General features: G+C 29.9%; 2 protein-coding genes and 1 pseudogene across 2 annotated transcripts; 1 reads left to right on the plus strand and 2 right to left on the minus strand.

The window, feature by feature from the left end:
* Nucleotides 1-7543: 7543 nt before the first annotated feature.
* Nucleotides 7544-10024, plus strand: LOC107623184 (protein trichome birefringence-like 19). Its single transcript, XM_088485357.1, has 3 exons — nucleotides 7544-8226; nucleotides 8439-8833; nucleotides 9413-10024. The coding sequence occupies exons 1-3, from the start codon at nucleotides 7753-7755 to the stop codon at nucleotides 9825-9827; spliced, it is 1284 nt and encodes a 427-aa protein (XP_088341483.1). The 5' UTR covers nucleotides 7544-7752; the 3' UTR covers nucleotides 9828-10024.
* A 2309-nt stretch (nucleotides 10025-12333) lies between these two features.
* LOC107623185 (golgin family A protein) lies at nucleotides 12334-16966 on the minus strand. The gene is made up of 6 exons (XM_016325355.3): nucleotides 16550-16966; nucleotides 15461-15583; nucleotides 14905-15090; nucleotides 14723-14804; nucleotides 13807-13871; nucleotides 12334-12733 (listed from the first exon to the last, which is right to left on the minus strand). Exons 1-6 carry the CDS (start codon nucleotides 16829-16831, stop codon nucleotides 12434-12436), a joined length of 1038 nt encoding a protein of 345 aa, XP_016180841.1. The 5' UTR covers nucleotides 16832-16966; the 3' UTR covers nucleotides 12334-12433.
* A 513-nt stretch (nucleotides 16967-17479) lies between these two features.
* Nucleotides 17480-18154, minus strand: LOC107621299 (uncharacterized; annotated as a pseudogene).
* Nucleotides 18155-18399: the final 245 nt, after the last annotated feature.

The raw sequence follows: 18399 nt of genomic DNA on the forward strand, positions 1-18399 counted from the left end.
CCAAACGTTGGGAACAAAAACAATACTTTACTCAAAAGGAAAAGTATAGGTAGACAATGAAAATACTAAACAATGTGATGAATAATGGATATATCGGATGTTCAATTTACTAGATATGTGAAAGCTAAGGTTATTCTAATATTAAGATTTAGGTGGGTAATTTGGAGGTGTAGTGTATTTTTACTTTATTGGGCCAATTTTAGAATTCATTGTTCACAAAAATTATTGTCTACCTAACAAAGTCTAAAGAAAAATTGTTAAGAAATAAATTGGATTTACTTTTTTTCTTTTAGTGATGAAAAGGATTGACTTCTCAAAATCAAATAATGTGAATTATCTTCAGAGGTTGATGGTGATTATAATGTGAATGTATTAGTTAATAAAAATGTGAAGTTAGAATTTACTAAAGTGATGTTAACAAAGATTAGTAATTAAATATTTATAAACTTAAGATAGCAGTTAAAACATGAAACTGTCGCCCCAAATTCAAATAAAATGTTCAAATAATATAACCATATTATACATGCACATAAAAAATAGTAATATCCGCCATAAGAATATATTTGATGTTGAAAAAATTTGATTATTCTTCTATAGAAATATTTGATTATTTCGTTATTACAGGTTTAATTATTTTGTAATAACAGATTTAATTATTATTCTAATAATGATTATTTTAAAAAAATTATGTATAAATATATAATAGCTAATTGAGTAGTTAATTTTTAATATTCATAAAATATTTTTAATATGTTAAATGTATTAACAACTATAATTGAATTTATAGTAATGATTTTATTTTTTGTTGCAAACTAGAGATTTTCAACAAATACATGGTTTAGGGCGAAAGTTAGTGCACTCCAGGTAAAGTAGGGAGTGCAGCACTCTTTAAAAGTTAATCTATTATCAAAAGTTATCAGATAAATTAAATTTATTTATTATTGTTATTATTTTTTTCTTGTCATGGATGGAACAAACAAATCGGCACTAACAAAAAAACTAATTCCCTTGTTTAACATAAGACGACCTTTACACCATAAAAGTATTCAGAAAAATTTGATCGAATTCCTCCATTACTCTGTTATTATCGATGTGATGTCTTCAAACATTTTCACTGTTTTGTTTGCTGGCAAGTGCTTCCACCATGGTTCTAGCTAGCCACAGATTTTGACGCTCTTGAACCCACCCCATTCCACCTCTACCATAAATGACCTTGAAAATCTGAAAAATTGCTGCTGAAAAGGAAGACACATGTCTCTCGTCGCGGTGCTGATTGACTAACTCCAAACGCAAAAACAGATTCTGTAGAAGAACTCCGGTCTCCATAAAAGCGCCATTATTCTCAAATGACGACGCAGTCAAAGCACAAAATACATGGCAATTACAATAAGTCTATTATCTTTTATTTTAAATTATCCTCAACGTGTAAGTAATAGAATGAAAAATTAAAATACAATTATATTTAAACAATTATTTGTATTATTTTTTATTAATTTATTCAAAAAATAATTAAATGTTGAAGCTAATTGGTATAAAATATTACAGATATAAAACTAAGAAAAATTTTTATTTGTATAAGAATGAGCCTAATAAATAATTATTCTATTTAATATATAATTAAGAGTATTTTTTTTTGCCAACGAACTATAATTCAAATGACATAATCTTTCTATATTCACCTAAGAGTTGGTAAAAAAAAAAGAATACTTCTTCCTTTTATTAACTTTTTTAAACATTAATTATTTATTTTACATGCAATATAGAAATAAATGAATATAATATTTATTGAGTAGACGCAGTTACATAAAATTTTTTTGTTGTCATAATATTTGACCAAAGAAAAGAAAATGTTATTTTAAGAAAAACTAATAATATATTTTTAATAATATTCTTAATACAAAATAATAAATTTTAAATATTTTTTAAATAATATATATTAACTAAAATAATATAATTATCCCAAATAATATATTATAAATATAGTAAAATAACATATTTCAATAAAAAAATTGTTAATAAAAAATTATATAAATATTTTTTATATAAATTTTGTTTTGTCTAAAATAAAATTATTATATGTTTGTTTGTTTTTTACGTCGTATATATATATATATTTTTAATTAAATTTATATAATATAAAATCTTTTATTATTTTATTTATATTTAATATTTTAATTTTATTTCACACAAAATAAAATTATATATATATATATATATATATATATATATATATATATATAAAACACAAATTTTTTTATTATTATATTTATATTTAATATTATAATTTTATTTCACATAAAATAAAATTTATTTAAATTTTAATATTATATATATATATATATATATAACACAAAATTTTTTATCTTTTTGTTATATTTAATATTATAATTTTATTTTACACAAAACAAAATTTATTTAAATTTTAATATTATATACATAATATATATTTAATATTATTTTTTTTAAGATTTTAATATATCTTTTATTTTTCTGGTTATTTAGTACATGAATTTTTAACTTATTTTTTATGTATTATTTATTTTAATTTTAAAGTTTAATAACTTTTTTTTGTACAGATATGTTGTTTTTAATATTTATATAATATTTTTTTATTTTAAACTTCAGCCTAATATCTAAGATTTACAAAAAAAATATAAAATTTGTAAAAAAATAATTAACTTAGGTTACCTTTTTAAATTCAGATCATTCAAATAAAATATAATAAATAAAGAATTCAAATTTAACGAATTTACAAAGTATACAGCACTCCATACTTAACAAGAAACATTTAAAAATGAGCCATGGTTTAGAGATACTATTTCAATTAAGAAGCGCCTCTTCTATACTTAAAATTAAAGTATTCCATATTATGAAAAGAAATTGGACCAACTGATTTAATTTATTGGTTTTGGATTTGATACAAATATACAATGAAATAAACATAGACAAATTGAGAGAAAAGGAAAAGAATGCTTTTATGCATCCAATAAAAAGACAATAACAACAGCCAATAATCATGGTTGGTGGCTTGTTTCATTCTTATCAGCTTTTATATTTTAATAATTTCCTTCACTTCCTTCCAAACCATGCCAACATATATAAGGTAACATTCTCCCCAACACACCATTTGGTCACACTTGAAAAAAACAAACAAATAAAGTCAACATACACATATATAGGAATGAGTTAGAATGAAATGAAATGCTATTGATATAATAAGTTTTAAGTAAAGATTATACCGTACTATTATGTAACTTTTCATTCTTATAATTTTTTTATGAAATTTATTGTTCAATCAGAAGTTTGTGTCTTACATATTTTTTTTATAAAAGTTTATGATAATCTAAGATTATTTTTCACATTTTTTTTAATTTATAAATAAAAATGACTGTAATAAAAACTTCAAAAAATACATGAATATGAATTGTTAGATCATAATTTTATAGATACTTACTTTTACAAAATTTAATACAACTAATCTTTATAATAAATAATTATAATTTAAATTTAATTACTTTGTTGGCCCTTACAATTTTATCATATTTTTAATTAGATTTTTGTAATTTAAAATTTTATAAATGAGTCCTTATATTAGATTAAACCTTTTAATTAAGTTCTTTCTAACTATTTTTGTAAAAGATACAATTTTTCTAAAAATAATCGTCTTTATATTTGATATACAATGAATTATGAAATATTCTAAAAATAAATATTTTAAATTTATTGTATTTTTTATGAAAAATAACAATTAATAATGATTTAATTAAAAAATTAATAAAATTATAAAGACTAACAAAATAATTTTTAATTTTATAATTTAATATATAATTGAACCGATAAAAATTAAATTTTATAAAGAGATATGAATGGTGCAACTTTGCTGAAAATGATATTGGTGTCATTATTTGATCATAACTCATATATAATATTCAATTAAAGTATTGACAAATAAATTATTTCTGGGAAAATATTTTGTCATTTTGTGATACTCTAAACCTTTTAGAGTTTAGGTCTCTCCTCTAACTAAAATCAACCACCTCCTTCTTATTTTGTTAAAGTTTAGAATAGGAATGTAAATCTACTATGTAACTTCGATTTACTTTTTTTCAAAAGTATATAAAAGAATATTTGGACATTAATTTGTTGCAAAATCAATTTTTTAGAAAATAAATTAAAATAGGTTTAATTACTCTGTTAGTCCTTATAGTTTCACAAAATTTTTAATTAGGTCCCTATATTTTTTTTTTTAATTGGGTCCCTGCACCAATTTTTTTTTCAATTAGGTCCTTCTTAGTAATAATTGGCTTCATTATATAGGGATCCAACCAAAAAAAAAAAAATTGGTGCAGGGACTCAAATAAAAGGGAAAAAAAAAGTGTAAGGACTCAATTAAAAAAAAATTTGGTGTAGGGACCTAATTAAAAGAAAAAAAAGTATAGGGACCTAATTGAAAATTTCGCAAAACTATAGAACCAACAGAGTAATTAAACCATTAAAATATGTATGTTACAAGGAACAAAAAATATCCTTGGAAAACTACTTTGCCAGTATTTGCATTATTTTGAGGACCAAATTGATATTTTTCCATTATTAGTTTTTTTTCCAAATATATTTTTGCCTAAATATAATCACAAAACTGAAAATCATTGAGTATTTTGTGTCGGCAATATTCTAAATGCACCGAACCACCACATTTATTCTTGTAAACTCTATAAACATAGATCTCTCTCATGTGCTTTTAATTTGCTTTGCTGTGAAACAATGATGGGGTCACCTCATTGGAGGGATACAAAGGACAAATCATCTTCATGGCTTTCATTTCATAAGTGAAATATTTAGGACAATAATTAGTTGTTTTTTGTAACTATGTTCAAAGTAACTAGATTATATACTCAAATCTTCACTCATTGTTTCACAATAATTAGCATCTGATATAGCATAAAATCATTGGACAAATAATAAGTAACTAATAATCCAACTAAGTACCTAAGCTAGCCAACAATATTTTTTGTTTTTAATGCAGTGTTGTCACTCTATTATTACTCCATAATAATTGCATTTTATATAATACTACAAATTCATGAAAATTAGATAAATAATTGTTAAGAGTTGGAAAAAAATTAAAACTTTGGATAAATTTATTTTTTTATTTTTAACATGCTTATATAAATTTTATAAGATAACCACAATTTCTTCCCCCCCCCCCTCCCCCAAAAAAGCTAAACAAAAATAGTCTCTAATTAAAATCAATTTTAAACTTTAAGTTTTCAAAATATAAAAAAATTAAAAATATTATATATACATAAAAAATAATCACTATATATTTAATTTATTTTTAATTTATATTTTATACTTCAACATATAATCTATACGAATTACTGAGTGGAAGGATGAATCTGATATACATGGTAAAAAAAGTTATGAAATCACTTTCTAAAAGTTTCAGAAACAAATATATCCTTATATTTGTGGCGGTTTCTATTACAACTACTTGCAATGAAATCAGATTTCTTTTTCATTGATAAGGAACATGTAAAAAGTTGAGTCAACTTTATTTTCTGACTTACCAACCAGCATGTTCAAATCCCAAAACAAAAAAAAAGCGGCTAATTTTTTTTTATATGAGATTGATACGTGAGTTATGCTGAGTTATGGAGTATTGGGGAGATATACACGATTGTGACGGTTTTCAATTTTTTGCTTTAGTGAAAAGAAATCGGACCCAGAGTTTTCTGCCAGTACACAAATCGGACCTAAGATTTTCTGCCAGTACACAAATCGGATCCAGGGTTACACAAATCGGACCGAGAATTTTCTGACAATACACAAATTGGACCCAGAATTTACACAAATCGAACCCAGGATTTTCAGTACCTCCTCATACCCTAGTAAAACACCATATACCTTTATAACTCTGCTATATACCAACCCTCCCTCCATATTAAAATTAAAAAGTTCGAAAAAAGCAGTTCATAAAATAATAGTAGCAACAATAATAATAATAATAATAACAAAATATAAAAGAAAAAAAAGAAGTACAAGAGATCTACCTAACATACATATCAACTGATCAAACATCACATGTTTGCTTACTTAAGAAATACATTTAACAATTCTTACTTCTATTTTTATCCTTTCAAGTTTTCACTTCCACATAGAACATGCAAACACTACTTCTAAGTACTAAAGTACCAATGAGTGAAAAAGGAACTCTTAAAGCTTCCACATAGGATTCCAAAACTTCATGTTTTTTTCTGTTTGGATAATTCTTTAACATGTTTTATTCATCAGACTTGGTTGTTCTTGACCAACCACATCAGCCAAGAGAAATTATACTCTCAGATGCATATAAAAAACATGTGCAGCTTCAGGCATAGGGAACATTGTTTATGCAAAACCAAAAGCAAATAAGAAGTCATTGTTTATTGGTTTAGAAAAGAAACAGTTGTCCCTTTTCCAAGAGAAAGATTTAGTTAATGAATTTGGTGGAGTTTCTATTTCTATCCAACAGTTTAAGCTTTAAGAGAGGAAAGTACCAAAAGAGAACTCAAATAAAGGAAGAGAGATATTCTAGAATAAATACTCAAATTAGTTCTCAACAGATTTTATATCAGACATTTTAGTGTTTATAAATTTTGATTCTCTAAAAGTTCTTAAAAATTACTTCCGTCAGACATATTGGTCTTTTTGTCGGGTTGAAATGGACTAATTTATCTTATAATGATATCTTTTTGGAATTTAATACTATGCTTGGACACACCTAAATAAAAAATAAAAAAATTTTCACCGGACACGCTTAGACACATCTAAATACCATCACGTATCAGCGTGTCCAATTTTATTCTTAACATATATTTTTTAAATAAATTTAGATATAGTTTATATTTATTATTTATTAAAACAAAAAATATTTTAAATACTTGATATAATTAAAATAAGATATTAAAAATAATTAAAAAATTAATTTATATTTTAGTATTCAATAAAATATCAAAATACCATTATGATTTATCTAAAAAATACTTTATATTTTATATGTATGCGTGTCCCGTGTCTTATAAGATTTTAAAATTCATGTGTTAGCGTGTCCCCGTATCGGTGTCAATGTCTGTGCATCATAGGTTATGTCTCAATATCCTGTTAAAAAAGAAAAGATGAGTTGAATAAGGGTAATTTTAAAAATAAATGTTATTAAAATTTTTAATGTACATCTTTAAAAATTTCAGTCTTCTTATATTTTTACTTTCTAGAGGGATTAAAATTTTACATTTTGAAACTAAATTTAATTTTAATCTCTAACTAACAAATACAATATTAAATTTCAATCCTCTGCTTTCTATTCCAATTTCTACTTTGAAATACTACGTAATTATCTTATAATAAAATTTTTAAAGACTCATTTATCTGATATGTATGTTAAATAAATGGGAAAACTAAGGTGTCCCATCTAAAATTTAGTAAGGATCAATTTAAGTGTTTATTCTGTATTTTTTTTTTTTAATAAATTGCTTTTATCCCCTGTATATATGTCACGTGAGAATACAATGACATTTTAACAAGACAAGGCATATCATGAATACATGATGGTATTGGAGTATCCATAATTTGGTAGAGTTATGATAAAGTTCAGCTATAAACTCAATTAAAGCATGAAAGCTTGATCTAACCAGAACATTGGAACAAAAAGTACTTTATACATTTTATATATGTTGTCAATTAAAGCTCTTGGTTCAGAATTCATCTCACACAGCCATGAAGTCTAGGATCAATGAAATCCTCAATGGGACAACAAGAAAAACTTCCAAAAGTGTTCTCCTCATACCATTCACTCTGTTACTCATCATTCTCCCTCTCTCTCTCATGAGAAACTCCCATGAATCACCACCTGTGATATCTGCTGTCAGAAGCAGAAGCAGTTTGAATAGCACAACAGAATCAGAATCAGAAGATGGGTGTGACATATTTTCTGGAACATGGGTTCCTTACCCTGAAGGGCCATATTACAACCATGAAACTTGTCCATGGATACTGGATCAGCAGAACTGCATCAAGTTTGGGAGACCTGACACAGATTTCATGCATTGGAGGTGGAAACCAGATCAATGTGAGCTTCCTCTCTTTAATGCAACTCAGTTCTTGAAACTTGTCAAGGGAAAGAAGATGGTCTTTGTTGGTGATTCTGTAGGGAAAAACCAAATGTGGTCTCTTTTGTGCCTCCTAAATCATGTAAGTAAAAAAATTCTGCTTTTTTCTTTTCTTTTTAGGATATTGGAAGTTACATAATTCTTCTAGTTAAGTAACAGAATCATCGACGAAAGATTATGACAAAATCTTTCGTCGGTAATTTTGTTACTTGATTAACACTTAATGAACTAATTTTGCATGATCAAGTTACAAAACATGCTTATGTGATCATGTGATTTTGATCTCTCTTTCAGGTATCTGAAGCTGAAGACCTTTCTGAGAGATATTCATCAAATCCAATGTATTTCAAGAGGTACTATTTCGAAGATTACAATTTCACATTGGCAAATCTATGGTCTCCATACTTTGTGAAAGCCAGGGATGATGATCCTGATCAACACAGTTACAACAACATAATGAGACTCTACTTGGATGAGGCAGATGAAGCTTGGACTAATCAGGTTGCAGATTTTGACATTGTCATTTTCTCAGCAGGGCATTGGTTCTTTAGACCTCTTCTGTTCTTCGAAAATAATAAACTAGTTGGATGCAACCAATGCGATAAGGAGAATGTAACAGATCTTACATACTACTACGGTTACAGGAAGGCATTTCGAACTGCATTCAAAGCAATCACAAATCTTAAAAGGTACTATTTGAATGTTTATCATGATATCACTCCTCCCAAAAGATTAAACTGATAGGGGGAGGCATATGAATAGTTATATCTCTAACAGCTCCTTCATACAAGAACTTTGCGTAAATTTTTGCATAGGTTTTCATTCTGCTTTTGCTTAGTTTATACTGAAGTTTTTTCTTTTTAAGTCGATAAGGATCAAATTCTAAACCTTTAGATAATAGAAGATGTGATATCATATTATGAAACCACTTCTTTTAAAAGCTTAAGCTGGTAGGAGAAGACGTATGAATGGTTATATCTCTAACACGCTCCTTTATGCAAGAATCTCTTTTGGATTTGTATAAATTTTTGCATAGGTTTTCCTTCTGTTTTTGTCTACTTTATACTGAAATTTTTCTTTTGGAGTCAATAAGGATCGAATTCTAAATCTTTAAGTCATATAGAAGCTGTGATATCATATCATAAAACCACTTTTCCTAAAAACTTAAGTTGATAGGAGGAGACATATAAATGGTTATATCTATGACAATGTTAAAAATATACAATATAAGTCAATTTGAATGTCTCTAATTTTTTTTGGCTCAACAGGTACAATGGAATGACATTTTTGAGGACATTCTCTCCATCACACTTTGAGAATGGGGATTGGAACAAAGGAGGAAACTGTAAAAGGACAAAGCCATTCACCAAGGAAGAGATCAAGTTAGATGGTTTCATGCTTGAGACATATCTGACTCAAGTGGATGAATTCAAAGCAGCACAAAAGGAAGCAAGAAAGAAAGGCTTGAAGTTTATGATGCTTGATACAACTGAGATCATGCTGCTAAGGCCTGATGGCCATCCAAACAACTATGGACATTCAAAGGATAAGAACACGACGCTAAACGACTGCGTTCATTGGTGCTTGCCTGGTCCTGTTGACACATGGAATGAGTTATTACAGTATATGATGAACATGGAAAATCAAGATTCCTCTGACTCAATTATACAGAGAATTTTTTAGAACATCTGGTTTACCATGTACTGTTTTTTACTTGTATTTACACAAGGTTTTTTGGAAAGGAAAGTGAAGAGGGATCATAGAATGTATTTATGTACTCTTTATACTTTGAATATAGAATGTATATGAAAAGCAATTTGTGAAAATTAGATTTTTACTTTGGGCGGAGAATAAGTTGATCCACTTGATGTTATGAACCATTTGCTGATCCATTTTCTTTGATCTTCAAATATTGTTCCAAAGGTCTAAATTTAAAGTGCTACATAGGTAAAGTATACTTTTTGTCCCTAACGTTTGTGATATTTTTCAAAAATACTCTTAATGTTTAAATTTATTTAATTTTGCATCTAATGCTTTCGATTCATTCAATTTTGTTCCTAACATTTTACATGGAGTTAACGTCTAGAGATAATTTTGACAAAAATCGCAAATCGTATACTTTACCCTATGCAGAATGTTGGAAACAATAATGAATTTCAGAGTTATAAGATTAACTTATTATAAGATAGAGTTTAAAATTGTCATTGAAACAGAATTTTCTGTCACACCTTCATGGCTCCATCTTTACAAGTTTCAACCTTCTCCTTTTGGAACCCCAAAACCACCATTTTCGGAGGTGCTACCACTACTGCCACGCCGTTACTTTCACCGGGCCACCACCTATGTCTAGGCTGCACAGTTATTAACTTATTATTGTCCCAGTGATCAGGTGTAGGGTACAATGATAGAATGGTAAAAACATTGTGAAATTATTGAGTAGTATTATTGTTGTTGTTGTTGTTTGGATCTTTGATTGGATTAGCTTCAAATTTTCCAGCTCATAATTCCACTCTTTTTTAGTTGATATGACTGAACAATAATGTCCCCTCTTCATTAATGCTGTCATTCAGTATGCTTTAGGAATCCAAAGTTTGAGGTGTTATCATCCTAATAATTCATGAGCTCATTCCACCAAAACAAAGTGTTATGATAACATGAGGTGAAAACATGGCTGAAAGGAACGGTTGAATATGATATGTGCTAAAGGAAAATAGCTTGATTATTCATTAGTAGCATTTGAAAGGAAGTCTTAGAGCAACGGTTGAATTGTTACAGGTTCAAGACTTGTAATTATCAGGTTAAACTGTCTATATTACATTCTTTGAGTGCGGTTCTTCTCCAAATCCTGTATTAAGGCGAGATTCTTGTGCATTCAACTACCTTTTATTCATTCAGTAGCATTTATACATTCTATGGGAACTTTTTTCTTATTGAGAATTCTTTTTCAATAGAAATATAGAATTAGTTGACGATATATACATCACGTAAGATAGTCTACATTACACTCCTTGGATATAACTCTCTTCCAAATTTTATGTAAAGCAGGATACTTGTACACGAGACTATCACTTTGGTTATAAATGAAAAGCATCAGAAAGCTAAAAGGACCCCCCTAAAGCACCATGATCACTACTCAGAACCAAGTCAACCAACAACCGAACCGACAAAAGACAGATTTCATTAATTTTTTTCGGTAGCCGACAAAAGACAGAAATTTCTTCTTCTTTTTTTTTTTTTCCGGTTACGGGTTATTTCCTATGATTTTCTACTTGATTGATTGGTTTTAAATTTTTAACTTTTAAGTCAGTCTGGTACTCTGGTACGTGTTTTGAACACCCTAGCTCCAGCAATAGGAAAGAGACCAAACGCAGATCATCTGTCCCACAAACCCTGTCCTCTCCCTTCAAATCAAAATTTGACATGTGGATGGCTTATTGATTTGAATTTTATTATATTAAAAAAAAAAAAAAAAACTCGATCATCTTCCCCAAAATGATTGACAGGTTGCGTATAAAAAAAATATAATAATAAGCTTAGCATTAAACTAATGAATTCATGAATATGTAAATTTCGATATTGTATGTGCTAATGCTTTCACTACCAATAACTAGTGTTCGTAAGTTGCCTGGAAGGAAGAATATAAGCAAATTTGGACTTTGAAGGAACCTAAAGAATATTATTTGACGGAACAGATAAGGGAGCCTATAGAAACATAAAAAATTATTTAACACAGTTCAGCAAAGATCAACAACCCCTGTTATTTTATTTGAAAGAGAACACAGAACAGTATAATTGATGCATTTAATAACTCGGTGTAGAAAATTTGAAGCATCTATCTTCAATCTCACAAATTCATAAATATCAAGAGATCAAGTATTTTTTACAAAGTCAAAAGACTATGCTGATATTATATCTAAATTAATCTCTGAATATTATGAAATCTTGATTACATTAGCCATTTCAATAAAAATGACAATCACTTGACCTAGTGTTTCTTTTTCAGATGTCATATTTTTGAAACAGTGAAACCAAACTAACTCAATTACCACAGCTATACCATATCATATTGCAGAATTTGAATCCTAGAAAGTGAGTATCCTTGTAATGAGCTCTATTTTCCTATACTCTCATGTCTCATCTTTCAGTTACAACCATAACATAATCTGATCAAAACTTCAAAGAATGAATATAAGTTAAATTCTGCACAACATTTCTTTTTTATAGACAACATATTTGATGAGTACAAAGAAGGGTTCAATCGTGCTGTGTAAAAGTAATAATAACTCTTGTCAAAACGATATCCGGATAAATACAACAATGTGTAAAATAAAAATATAAAGCACAAATGCCGACCTGAGTAGCATAAGCCTTTGCAGGCTTTCAGTTCTGCCAGCAGAATGGTAAGGAAGCCTCTGGCTACCATCGTAATCCGACAAACTATGTCCCTTCTCGGAGTAGCTTTTACTAAAACGATTCCTGGCAGCATTAGCCTCTGAATTGCTGCTCTCGGTTTGTCGCCATAGTCCATTTAATCTTTCCAACTCCATCTCTTTCAGATGAATTTCACCAAGCAGGCCCTCAGCTTGTGCCTGAGGGAAATAGAGGAAGAAAGTTTATTAGACTTTCCTTCAAAAGGTAACCACTTATGAAGAATTCACATGCAAATATCGAAATATTCTTGACCTCTTCTCCAAAGAACAAAATCCAAAATGAAATTTTAACATAGAATTTGGTAGCACCAAATATCTATATCTATATCTCTCATTTCTCCCATGTTTTTCTATTATCTTTTTTTTTTGTTCTTTGTATTTATTTTCTCTTTTTCACAGCTGTCTATCTAGGTGTTCAGTATGTCCACCATTAATTTGTTCAAATAACAAGTCTTTATAGAAACTTCCTTGCACAAACTTATTTGGAAATCTAAAGCTGCCTCCATGTTGAAGCTTTTGTTTTGTACTGCAGTTTTCAATCAGATTAACACTAATGACATGCTCTAGAAGTACAAACCATTCAGTGCTCTGTCACCTAACATGAGCATAAAGTGAGTTGAATTCAGAATTAGTCGCCCATCTCTTTTTACATTTCCCTATGGCAAGATCTCTGTCGAATAGGCCTTCTGGTATCTTTGAAGAATCGTGGGCTTGCCCTATGAACTTACACCAGTTTCTGCTTACTAATTTCAGAGGTTGTGGCTCATGTAAAAGAGCAAAGATTCTATGGCTGTCCGCAGATTTTGCAGAGCTCTGGTGAATTTGGCTGGAGGAATTCAAGGATTTTTAATGGTTCATTTCATACTATTGATTTCATTTGGGATAGGATTATCTTTTCGGCTTCTCTTTGGTGCTCAACACATAGTCTGTTTAACGGGGGCTTCTTTAAATGACATTCAAAGGGATTGACGCGGGTTGGTAAACAACTAAGCTTTTTATGTCATATCCAGTTATCCACACCTTTTGTATCTATGAGAGGACAGATCATCCTCTGTTGTGTATACTCATATTCTAAATAAAAAAAAAAAAAATTGTTTTCTATCAAAAGATTTGGCACATGCAAATAATCAATCAAACAGTTCATAAATGGTAAAATAGTTATAATCTTTTGCCAAACAAACAGTTAAAATATGCTGTTGCATGTTGAACAAAGATTAGGAAGTATAAAGGACCTGTTTAACAGCAAGTTGCTCTATTAGACCGTGAAGCTGCTTATCCAAAGCCTTCTCTCTTTGAGCTGCAGAACAAGAATGCCTTAGATCACAAAATGGTACACCAGCAACATCAAAAGAGTACAAAATTACTGACAGAATAAACATAATAAAACAATAATTACATTTACACCCTAATTAAACAGCATGGATTTCCACATGCATAAGAATAGTATCCAATATTCAGGAACATAAGAGGATTAAATTCTAGCCAGAAATACATAGTTTATATTTTTTTGTCAAACTTTTTTCTAAAAGAATAATTCATGCACAAAGAAGAGTTATACAAGAGCATCAGGAATCCTCCAAAAGCTACAATTTAAGACAATAATGGAAATAAATAAAATGAAACTAATATCAATTATCAACCAAAAAGGGAACCTACTCCCCTTGCAAACCGGAGTGACAAACAATCTTGTTAAAATCCCGCACACAATCAGCTTTTTAAAATCCATACTAGCTATTTTACTGCAAACAGTATTAGTCATTATGTTTGTTCATGCGAAATCAGAAATAAACAGTTTAGCCAAAATGGTTATACTAAGTTTCCAAATTTGTATTCAAACACACAAAGAGGCTTGAAGATAATCCAACTTACAAGAGATCACATATGCTAGTAGTTTTACATTGAACTTCCTATAATATCAACAATGTAAACATTTAAAAGTCTCAAGTAGTTTGTATTTGTACCTTGTAGAACCATGTCCTACTCTGTGTATTTAAGTTTCATTTGCAACAATTCCTTATGATCTATTTTCTCAATGTGTACAACAATATGTACCAGCAAAAGCAAGGAAGCAACACAAAAGAACAAAGGGAGAGAGGAATAACAATAAATTAGTCATTTACATTTAAAACAACAATAACAATATAATACCCGGGGAAGGTTGCTTAAGCGCATTTTCCTGCATTTCAGCCCATTTCTTCTCCAACTCTTGTACAGTAACCTCCATTGAACACTGAATCAAAAGAAAGGTTATTAATTTGGAAGTGATATTCCAATAAATAGTAAGGTGATGGGAATATGAGAAGATTTTTGTGATTAGAAATACAATGAACCAGTTCTTTCTTCTTGTTTTCCAATTTTTCTTGTATAGCTGATTTTGATGCATCTGCATCGTCTGCTTTAGGATTCATCTCTTCCTTCAATCCATCAGATCTCCATGATTTGTTGGCATCAACCGAAGCCTGCACTTGCATATGTTCCAGTTCAGCTTTCAGTGTCTTCTCCATTTCATCCATCTCCTGCAATACAAAGTGGAAGAATAAATGTTATCAAGTGTAAGAGTACAATTCTGAAAACATATGTAATGTAAATAGAACCTCTCTTGATAGTACACCATGGAATCTTGCATACACAAGTCAAGATGGGAAATAAAACAGAGCACACAGGAAAATGCCACAAAACAAAGAGCGTCTCACAAAATATAAAGATGTAATGAGCGTCATCCTTTGATCTGGACAGATTGTCCGCATATCCAACAGATAACTCCTTAAAGATGGAAGGTATGCCTTCCATTATCATCTTTGGAAAACAAACTATGCCACCAATTTGGATAACAATACAATATTTGTGAAAGATGCATTCAACAGTAAACTAAATCATAGTCCTGACCTCTAATTTCATACGTAGTGAATCTGCCTCTTGAATTTTCTCCTTTATTTTATCTTCGCAATTTAATATAGCCTTCTCGTAAGCAGCATTTTCTTCCTTTAATGTCACCTCTCTAAGTTGGGCCTGTTCATAACATAAAAAACTCACAACTCAGCACCATAGGTAATAATAACATATAAGTCAAATATAACTAAGAACAAAACTGGCAGTGATACTTCTCCATTCTCCCGTATAAAACATATTACATCATATTATTTATTGATCTACTGAGAACGGGGATATGAACCAAACAAGACAAAGTCTTTTGGGATTAAATTATCATTATATGTTTCTCAAAAATGTTATTAGAGTTTGATCTAATAGCTCCAGTCTTACAATTTTCCCCCACAAAATTCGGACTCATTCTCCTATATTTAACAATAATAGTTTCCTTTCCAATTTGGATTTATAGCACAACCCGGAAACATTCACAATCCCCTTTTCGGACAGTTGTAGCAGCTAGAACTAATGAATTTCACTCACACAAATGTGCGTAACCATAATCCATAAACAGAACACAGCAATTTGCATTACCAAATTTATTGTTTCAACAATAAGCTCAACCACAAAATAGGTGGAAGACAGATCCAATATAAAAATCAAGTAACCCCCACTATAAACAAGATTCATATCTATTACCAACATAGATAATTCTTCTCCATTTTTAATCCCACTCTCTGAAGTCACCTCAGAGTAAACTCTAGTAGCATGTTGGAGATCCATTGGTAAGCTTAGAGTTTAGAATTGATTTTTGTCAATTTCGATTAACCCTATCACATTTCGAGACATGCGAATTATACATCACTTTATATCATAATCAATTATAAGTTTATAACCAAATCAATTTCACTATACCTAATTCTACTTAGCTACAGTTAATCAGACAAATTAGTCTTCAAAAGCTACGATGTCACCAAACTAAGCCCCTCCAAGATCTAATGCGATAATAGACGAACCAATACACGGATAATTCAAGTGATTAAGCACTTGTTCCCTTCACAGTGTAAAAACAATCGGCGAATGAGGTTGATTAGTTGAGAGTGCAGTAACCTGTTGGCGGGTGGCGGAGTGGGAGTTCAACTGGAGGGCGAGGGCGGCGTTGGAGGCGAGGGAGTGAGCGTGGAGGTGAGGGAGGCTCTGAGATATGTCCTGAGGTGGCAGTCTCTGGCGGAGATCTTGAATCGAACGGCGTAGGGAGGTTGCTTTGTGGTCGAGCTCCTGAACGTACTTGCTCTGCTGTTCCGACAGCACCAAAGGGATCGACTCCTCCTCTCCTCCTGATCCTCCGCCGCCGCCCACCACGTCTGCTGCCCATGCTAGTAACCCCGCCATGGTCTTCTCTGTCACGAGTTTGTTGTGTTCTGTGTGATTCAGAGATGAGATGAGTCTCCGGGATCTCAATTTCGATCGAGAACTCAGAGTGTTGCTAATTACCGTCACCGAAATCAGAGTGATCAGTTACTCCGTAATTATTTTGGTTAATATGACAGTTACGTAATTGAACTAGTGTAAAACCCTTACATTTTAATTTTTGACATTGTAAATTGAAAATAATATTTTATAATCATAAATGTTTCAAGTTTAATATAATATTATCATTGTTGTTATATAATAAATGTATTGAATATGCTGTTTTATATTTATTCAAAATAAAATATAAATAAAATTATTTGAAGTCTATAATATTCTTGAACCATAAGGAGAGACCTAAAAAAATAAGAATATATATAACTGTAATAGTAGCATATCAATTTTATAGTAAATTTTATATCAAAAGATTAATAAAAATTTATCAACAACTTATTATTTTATTAACCTCATTAGAAAAGCAATTAGTATATGATGTTATGCTCTATGTTATACACTTCATTTCAAGTCTGAAAGTAGTGTTATTGATAAATTAGTTATATTTACAGTAAATATTTGTGCAAAAGTATAAATCCTAACATGTTATTAAAATGAAAATACTATTTTTCTTATCTAAATATTATTAAAAACTTCTTTGAACACGACATTTGTTGTTAATGATTTTGGATTACCGTCTTCGTCCAGAATTAGAACCTTGAAACCGCTGCGATTCTTAACTCTTGACAAAGCAGCGTAAAGTTGTCCATGGGTGAACACTAATTTTAGCAAGTAAAGCCCTACATGTGATAATGACTGACATTGACTCTTGTTGATGGTCATTGCAAAGCACGCTGTTAATGAAGATTGTTTCCGTTAGAACTTAAATGGCAATCCTAAATTTGAAGAGATCAAGTTCATTCTTGGAATGTGCACTTTGTCATCAATATTTCTACCGATTACTATCGTCGCTCCAATTACATTGTTGTCAATTTCGTTAACTATTAACATTGTCCCGTTGCATAAACCTGAAGTCTGGTCTATGTTTCGCAGTAGCATTACAGCGACTCCTAGCTTCAAAGTCAACTTGTGGTTGGGTAATCCCGAACATTTTATGTCATTTAGGAACTCTGGTGTGAACCACTCTTGTTGTACATCTTCATTCTCATCAACTTGACATTTTGTGTCAGAACTTATATACTCCTTTTCCATCCCTAGGAAGATTGTCAAGATGAAATCGTTTACCTTTTCGACACTTTCAAGCATGGGTGCAAGAATTATCTTACTATGAAAATACCTATAATCTGACATGTTTTGTCACAAATTTGAATATGCAAAGTCTATCAAATGAGAGAGAGGGTCATTAGTAGTTATAATAAGCAGATCATCTGAAATTTCAACTTCTGACTCATCACCAATAGTAGAACCAATATCGCTTTCCTCCGATTCAACATCACTATCAACTTTTCTCCTTCTCCTTCTCCTTCTCCGACCCTTCGACTTGGAACTCCTTCTTCTCTTCCTCCTTGAAATTAAATCGTCAGATTCAGATTCAC

Source organism: Arachis ipaensis, chromosome B10 (assembly GCF_059453495.1).
Source record: "Arachis ipaensis isolate K30076 ecotype BB chromosome B10, ASM5945349v1, whole genome shotgun sequence".
Lineage (NCBI taxonomy): Eukaryota > Viridiplantae > Streptophyta > Magnoliopsida > Fabales > Fabaceae > Arachis > Arachis ipaensis.

Bases quoted from the DNA above. Each gene is read 5' to 3' on its own strand.
- LOC107623184 (XM_088485357.1), top strand. From the start codon at position 7,753: ATGAAGTCTAGGATCAATGAAATCCTCAATGGGACAACAAGAAAAACT. The intron at 8,227-8,438 runs GTAAGTAAAAAA...TCTCTCTTTCAG, and splicing joins TTTTGTGCCTCCTAAATCAT to GTATCTGAAGCTGAAGACCT. The intron at 8,834-9,412 runs GTACTATTTGAA...TTGGCTCAACAG, and splicing joins GCAATCACAAATCTTAAAAG to GTACAATGGAATGACATTTT.
- LOC107623185 (XM_016325355.3), bottom strand. From the start codon at position 16,831: ATGGCGGGGTTACTAGCATGGGCAGCAGACGTGGTGGGCGGCGGCGGA. The intron at 15,584-16,549 runs GTTACTGCACTC...TGTTATGAACAG, and splicing joins ACTCCGCCACCCGCCAACAG to GCCCAACTTAGAGAGGTGAC. The intron at 13,872-14,722 runs GTATTATATTGT...CTTGTTCTGCAG, and splicing joins GCTTAAGCAACCTTCCCCGG to CTCAAAGAGAGAAGGCTTTG.